The sequence below is a fragment of the Arachis duranensis genome, chromosome 7 (genome assembly GCF_000817695.3).
Source record: "Arachis duranensis cultivar V14167 chromosome 7, aradu.V14167.gnm2.J7QH, whole genome shotgun sequence".
In the NCBI taxonomy this organism is placed as follows: domain Eukaryota; kingdom Viridiplantae; phylum Streptophyta; class Magnoliopsida; order Fabales; family Fabaceae; genus Arachis; species Arachis duranensis.
Window position 1 is genome coordinate 45,773,011 of NC_029778.3, and position 8,326 is coordinate 45,781,336.

Below are 8,326 nucleotides of genomic sequence, written 5' to 3' on the forward strand. Positions count from 1 at the left end.
TTTGTGGGGTCAAATCTTAACTAACGTGTGCATGGATCAACATTTTGTAAAAGAATGTAGGCGTCAATTATTGCTTAACGTAGAATTAATTTAATTAGAATTGGATTAATGTGATTTGTATTTGTGATAGATTTTTCTCAAAGATAATTCTGAATGAAAAAAATATTATTTAGATGACGTTCACTGAAATTACGTTGAGGTGTATAATTATTAATAAGGACATACTATATACCTTTTTGTAATTATTACTTTTTTATTTCATATTTTTATTTAAATAGAACACATAAATAATTGAAAAATTATATAAATATTATTTTATGATATAAAAAATTTTAAATTTTTTCAAATTAATATATTATTCTAATTGATTAATAATTTTTATCTTTTTAAAAAAAATTAATATGTTTAATAATAATAAATATAAAATTAGTTAATAATAAATATTTTATTAGGCTTTTTAAATAATTATCCAAGGAGACACCAAAAAAAATAATTATCCAAGGCCTATGACTCAACATTCAAAAAAACAAAATAGACGGTTTAAGTTACCAATAATAATCCAAACCGACACTATCCGAATTTATTTTATTAGCATTTGAAGTCGATAATTAATTCAGTTTAGGGCTGACAATATATATCCTATCCACAGATATTTAATCCAAACTAATTAATTCGTTCGAGTAGGATTGTCTATCTTACTCACTACGAATAAGGTAGAGTAAGGTACAAATTTGTCTGCGGATAGAATAAAGTACGGGTTTAGGATATATCCTATTCTATTATATCTGCACTCTTAATATATTATATAATATATATGTAAAAGTTATGTATTTAGTGAAGAAAGTAAATCTTGTCCTCACAATTTTCTTCTTATAAAAACTTGAAATAATCACTAAACTAATTGATGATCATATTATTTGTAATTTTATATTAAATTTCTTTAAGATTTTATTGTTTTTAATTTTAAATTAAACTTAATTTTTATTTTTTATTTTATTAATATGTGTGAAATTTGGAATGGTTGAATTTTATATTTATTTAAAAAAATTCTGCAGATAAGGTCGGATAGGGTTGTAGGATTTAGAACTTTAGGTTGTGAGTAGGGTTAGGGTTGAGAGATTCTCAACCCGCAGGTAGGATATGGTAGAATTTTAAAAAAGTTTTCAACTCGCGAGTAGGGTTAGAATAGAGTCTAAACCCTACCCTACTTTATTCTACTCATTACTAGTCGTATGAATATAATTAAGATTCTTTAAAATAAAAATATTAATAAAGTAATAAAATGGGAAAATAATTATTTTTAAATTAAAATAATAAAATTTATATTTTATAAAAAGTACAAATTTAATGATAATTAAGTTTTTATTTTATTAATTTTATTTTTTATTTTAAAAGATCTTGATTCAATAAACAATATGATTTATATATGATTAAATTTTGGATAAATTCTTAAGAAAAAGCTCATTAACAACTAACAGAAAAAGAGGAGGGAGATTTATTTGTGCATGTGTTTTTTTATCTTTACAGTATGTTTGGAATCAAAAGTGTGATATAAAATCGAATAGAATTTTTAAGTGAATTCAATTTTGAGACAAACTATTTAGGTCTTTAAAATGTATAAAATCATTTTCAAACCAAAAGTAAATCAGATTAAAATAATTTACAGATTCATTCTCATAAAATTTGTATTTGAAATTTAAATATCTAAATTAATTTTGATATAATTTGATATTTTAAATATATTTTTTTTCTTTCTCTTCTTTCTCAAATCTTTACTATTCATTTTTCTTTTCTGTGCGCACCATCTTCCATAATTACATCACATCTTCTCTCTCCGCCTTTGCCTTCTTTCTTTAAGAACTGCTACAAAAAATATTTTTTTTAGCTGAAGGTAAAATGATAATATTAAATATATTTTAAAAATTCACTTTCGATTCAATGTTATCATTTTTCTGTAAATTTAATTACAAATTAATTTTTTCAAAAATTCAATTCAATTCTATTTTATTAAAAATACAGTTCTATTATTCAAATGATAGTGGCAGTTTTCTAATAAAGATTGTCCGTTATACAAGAAAAGATATATTGTTGAGTCAGCAATTCGTATCTATTAGAGAGGACCATGAAATGATATTTGTCAGCTACAGATGAAGGAGCAGGAGATGAGAGAGAAGATGATCAAGAGTTTGTGTTTGGAGGTAGATATTGACAGACGAGTCCAGTTTTGGGAGGACAACTGGTTGCCATCTGGTGTGTTGAAGGACTCGGGCTAATGGATATGGAACTTTCAGTGGAAAAGGAAACTATTCTAATGGTGTAACAGCTCAAATCACCCGCTAGCACAATATTGTCCGTTTTGGCACACAAGGCCTCACGGTTTTGCCTTTGACGATAGGGATGATAGTCGAAACCCCCCACACTCACTCGTCAAAATGCGTCATGCTAGGGAGAGGTATCCACACCCTTATAAGGCATACTTCGTTCCTCTCCCCAACCGATGTGGGACCTTACAATCCACCCCCGCACAAGGCCTCACGGTTTTGCATTTGACGATAAGGATGATAGCCGAAACCCCCCATACTCACTCGTCAAAACGAGTCATGCTAGGGAGAAGTATCCACACCCTTATAAGGCATGCTTCGTTCCCCTCCCCAACCGATGTGGGACCTTACAAATGGGAGTTGGAACTAGTTGACCAACTTCATGAAGTTCTATGATCAGTCAAGTTAACAACTGACAGAGAGAACAGGATGGTGTGGAAATTTGATAAATTAGGCATTTATTCTACTAACTCCTTTGTGCAGGTTTTGCAGGCGGAAACACTTTCAGAGAACGTTACCAGCTATAGTTTTACTAGTTCCATTTGAAGAGGCTTAGTACCTCCACGGATTGAGTTATTTACCTGGTTCGTGTTGGTTGATAGAGTCAATACGAAAGAGAGATTACGTAGGATATGCGTGATTGATCAGCATGATAGTGTCTGTGTCTTATGTAAAGAGGATGTTGAGGACGTCCACTACTTGTTTCTTCGGTGTCAGTTTATTTAGCATGTGTGGTGTGCTTGGTTGTGTGATTATGGTAGATTGTGGGCCGTTCCAAAAACTATTAAGCAACACTTTAAAAGTTAGACAGAAGTACCGATAAGGAAGGAGAAGCGTCATAGATGGCTAGCTAATTTTTTTGCTATCATCTAGCACATATGGATGAAAAGAAACAACTGAATCTTCAGAAGCCAAGAAATAGAAGTTGTGGAAGTTATTAATAAGTCTCGTACGAGCTACTACGAGTGGAATAAAGTTGACCTAATGGTTCTTGATGGCAATGCCGGAGATAACTTTGGATTTATTTTTACTTTTGTTTCTCTGTTTTTCTTTTTAATTTAGTTTTGTTCTCTTGCTCCACCTAGTTGTGTTGAATTCATTTCTTAAAAAAAATTTTAAACATATTTTAAATTTAAAATAAATTAAGATAGAATTGAATTGAATCATAATAAAATAATTTAAAATTTTTTTGGTGATTTTTTTTGTGACTATAAAATAATTTAAAATAATGGTACTTATACTTTTTCAACACTTTAACATCAATTTTTCATTAAAAAATGATGATGTTGGTGATGATGATGATAATGATGGAAGTAATTTTAGTGGCAACGGTGATTTGTGAGAATAATTTTTTATTGTTGAATAAAAATGAAAGAACTATTAGATAATATTAGGAATATTTTTTGATATTTTAGTTTTATAACGAGAATATTCTTGGCATATTAATTTTTGAGTAATATTATACATATAAATTTTTTGTCAATTAAATTTAATTAAATTAATTTAACATAAATAAAAATTATTCTTATCATTCTCATTCACCAACTTATTCAAACTTTATTATTTAAGTTTGGTTGGATTTAGTTCAAAAAATTTATACCTATAAAATCATGAGAATTGCATTTTTATTACCATTGAAATCGATTATATTTTTTAATAGCAAAACATAAAAGAAAATTCAAATTCTTTAGAGAATTTTATTCTAAAAGTTTTCAAACAATTAAGCTATTGTGTAGGAGCCAACCAAGTTAGACAGGTCAAATTTTGGAACTAAGTCATTGCATTTGCCACCTAATTTAACTGACCTAACCAAACTTCTAGCATTGCCATCTTTTTGGAGCTTTTGAGGACAATTGAGCTTTCAGAGTCTTCAAATTAAACAAAAGAAAGAAAGAAGTGTTAGGCGGCTTTAGGGCTAAACTTTCCGCCCTAGAAATATTTTTTTTTTTTGACAATAATTTTATTTAGAAAATTATCATATAAGGAATATTGTTTTGAAATGTCCTAATAAATAGAGAATTTTTCGGTTTTTTATTTAAATAAATAAATAAAAATAATTTATTTTCAAAATACGTAGAAAATGAAATTAGAATGATAATACACATGATACATGTAAAATAGAAAAATACATCAATTCAAGAATAACGTCAACAAAATAAAGATTGACATAGTAAATAGCGTCTGAAAAATAAAGTCTAATTTTTTAATATAGAATTAGTGACTGCGAAATGGCCATTTCTGATTCAGCACTTCCAAATTGGAGCACATTGGTCATAGCAAATACGAATTATGGGCACCGCCATTATTGTGGCCCAATTTGTATTCGCCACAACTAATGTGCTCCAATTCGCTAGTGCTGAATCAGAAGTGATCATTTTGCGGTCGCCAACCCTATATTGAAAAGTTAGGTTTTATTTTCCTTATGTTGTCTAGTCTTCTTCTATATCAACTTCCATTTTACTTGGCGCCATCCTTAAAATTATAAAAGAAAAAAATTAATTAACAACATAATACATATAATTAAACATTTGTGACATGTCAATAGAAATTAATTTAAACTTTAATAAACAAACCAACCTTTTATTCCGGATAAATTTCATCACTTGCGATTTCAAATATATGCATGAATCCATGAAGAAGAAAAGTCTACATTATGTGTGTGTCAGTTGTTTAACGGATTAAAGTACTATTTTGGTTTTTATTAAGATTTTTTTTTATCAAAAATTAAAATTATCTTCAATGTTAAAAAAAAACTTCCTAACATTATACTAATTAAAGTAGAATTTAAAATATCCTAAATATAAAATTAACTTACAATAAATTTAAATATTAAATTATATTATAAAACATTAAACTAGGAATACGTGTTTTAGTTTTAAAAGAAATTTGTATTCATAACAATATTATCTAAACTTAAATTATACTAATTAAAGTAAATTTTAAAATACCTTAAATACAAAATTAAATTATATATATTTAGGGCTGGAAGTGAGTCAAACCCGCTCATGAGCCAGCTTGACCTCGACAATAACTTGATAAGTTAAGTTTGTGAACTGGTGAGTCAAGCTTTAGTTTGAAATTGAGCTCATAAACTAAATGACCCGAGTTTGAGTTTGAATAAGTTCAGCTCATTAACTCGTGAGCTAGGTTANAGATTATATATTTATGTTTTTTATTATTTGAGCCAGCTTGTGAGCTTGGTCTAGTTCGGTTCAATTCGACTCACTTCCAAAGATAAGGAAACTCGAACCCACAATTTCTAGGTGAGTATAAAGGCTGCATTTGTTTCTGAGAATCGGACAAGACAAGACATTGAGAACAAGACATAAAGGATAGAAACACAAAATTTTGTGTTTTTGTATCCTTTTTTGTGATAAACTAAAACAAATTATAAAAATCTAATATATTCTTATTTTTTTCATTCAAAAAATTTGAGACAAAAAATATAATAATAAAAAATATAATTATAAAAAATAACAAGAATAATGAAAGAAAAAAAATGAAAAATAAGTTGTGTTTCTTTATTAGTGTCTTCGTGTTTTTCCTGTTATGAGAGACATAAAATACACTAATTCAGTATCTCTGAACATATTATTTCTGTCCATGTCTCCTCTAGTAAAAACAATTTTGTATCTTTGTATATATTTAAGTGTTCTATCTCTATAAACAAATACAGCTAAAAAAATTGTCATTTGAATTATAATTTGTTAGCGTTTAATAAATAACATTTGCAACACTAATAATATGCTTTCTCATACTAGATAAATCGAGCACCTTATGGTATAACAATGACAACTATAAAAAAATAATAGTTGTCAGAAAATATTTAAATTAGTTTTTATACCGTAAAAGACGACAACAAATAATTATTTATATTAACATTAGCATCATGTTTTGCAATTAATAGATTTAAGTCAAAATTATTATTTTTATTTTATAATCGTAAAAAATAAAATTTAATAATGTAAAAAAAGAAAGTAAGTGAAAATAATTAATTTAAATCGATCGTACAGTTAATTCACTTGTTTTTTTAAATAAATTAATCTTTAATTTAGTTTGTCGTCAAGAACAAATATTACTCATTTTTTTATTTTTTTAAAATATATTATATACAGTCAAAAAAATTATCAAATTAGTTATTATATATTTGTATATAAATATATGTATTATTTAACTTATTTTTAATATATATTTTATATTTTTAATTTATATTTTATATAAATTGTTGATGTATTATTTTTAAATATAAAATCGTTTAATTAAAGAAGTAAAAATCAGGCTGTCTGATTTATGTTAAGAAAATAAAAAATTTAAAATACAAAAATTAGATCTTTTAATTTATTTACTTTCTATAAAAAAGAAAAATATAAATAGATAATAAAAATATTAAACAATGTGAATAATAGATATATTAAATATTTATTTTACTAAATATGTATATGATTATTCTAATATTAAGATTTAGATAAATAATTTAAAAATATAATATATTTTAATTTAATTGATAATTATTCATGTAGTTAAAAAAAATTATTAATTATTTAGAATAATCCTTTTAAAAAACATAAAAAATTACAATATTTTACTTCCATAAAAAAAAACGCCGCACGCAGCATGCTCCAATTATATAGGATTTCCGTGGTAAAACAAAAACACAAAAAAGGCGTTTGTCCATGACCAAGTGAACAACCCCACAAGTCGACAACCAGAGTTCCCCACTAATCACATTTTTTTTACGACTAAGCAGCTCCACCCCAAGATGCCATCACCGTCATTATAATACTTAATAGTTAATACTATACTTCTTCTAAGACCAATTCAAAAAATTCACAAATCTTCTGGTTCCGCGATCTTTCTCCTTTTCCTTCTTTCTCTTCTATTCGAACCGGTAATACTCTTCTTCTTCCATTTCCAAACCCTAGTAATTACCTTCTCTTCAGTTCCATTCTGCACTCTTACCTTTGCTATTTGCCTTTGGTAATTGATTCCGTCGTTCTCTGTCATTCCTTTCGCGATTCGTCGTCGTTCCGATTTGTTCAGCTCAACCACCGTGTTTTTTCATCATCGGTTTTATTTTTTATTTTTTTATTTTCTTATGATTTTGTTGTGATTTGGTAACGATGAGGAGGTGAACCTACAGGTTGCTGTGTTGATTCAGAATGGCGTTCTTCAGAAGCGTTTCTGCGCTTTCTAGGCTACGATCTCGCGTGGTAACTCTCAAGAAAAATGCAAACTTCTTTTTCCTTTGTTGTTTTTCCTTTTAGAAATATAACTTTCCCTTTTAAAATGGAATCTCTGTTGTTTTTTTTTCTTTCTTTATCTTTTCTCTCTTTGCGCACGCCATTTTACTTTTCTCTGTAATGATTATCTAATTTTATTTTTATGATCACAGGGTCAACAACCTACCCTTGCCAATTCAGTTAGATGGCTTCAAATTCAGACATCCACTGCTACTGTATGCTCTCCCTCACTTCCTGTTTATATTTGGTGTTTTATGAAATGTATAGAATAAGCCTTTATCGCGTGTATTTTTTTTTTCCTCTGTGAATGGAATTACTGCTATATTTCCTATCATTGTTATATTGGTACAGTTGGTCTTTGGGGGGAATTTTGATATTAATCGTGATATTTTCTAGCATGGTCCCATGTGAGACACTATTGGTTCCTATGTATAAATAATATATTATATATGTATACATACAAAGTCTTCTTTTTCATCATATAATAAACAAATTTAAGGCAAATTCAGGATCTACGTTCCGAGTTGAAGGAGCTAATTCCAGAATATCAGGTTCGTTCTGTTATTTTAAGCTTTGGCAGTGATACCTGTTTATGTTGGATAAACTGATTTAGAAAGGGTAATCAAGATAGCAGTGGCTAGCCTTACATTATAACCTTTTGGTGTGGTCCTTGCTTTGATCCTGTGTAATGTGGATGCATTGCACCAGGCTGATGTATAAATGGTCCTGCTCTATCAGGGATTAATGTGATTTGGGTTGTGTCAT

General features: G+C 27.8%; 1 protein-coding gene across 2 annotated transcripts in view; it reads left to right on the forward strand.

The window, feature by feature from the left end:
• Nucleotides 1–6,996: 6,996 nt before the first annotated feature.
• LOC107458850 (citrate synthase, mitochondrial) overlaps nucleotides 6,997–8,326 on the forward strand; it is a gene marked incomplete in the record, with an annotated part of 7,917 nt that continues 6,587 nt past the window's right edge. The window contains 4 exon segments of one of the 2 annotated variants that reach the window (XM_016077051.3): nucleotides 6,997–7,298; nucleotides 7,462–7,531; nucleotides 7,714–7,776; nucleotides 8,071–8,112. In XM_016077051.3, the coding sequence (XP_015932537.1) occupies nucleotides 7,481–7,531; nucleotides 7,714–7,776; nucleotides 8,071–8,112 (156 nt within the window). 2 annotated transcript variants of the gene reach the window in all.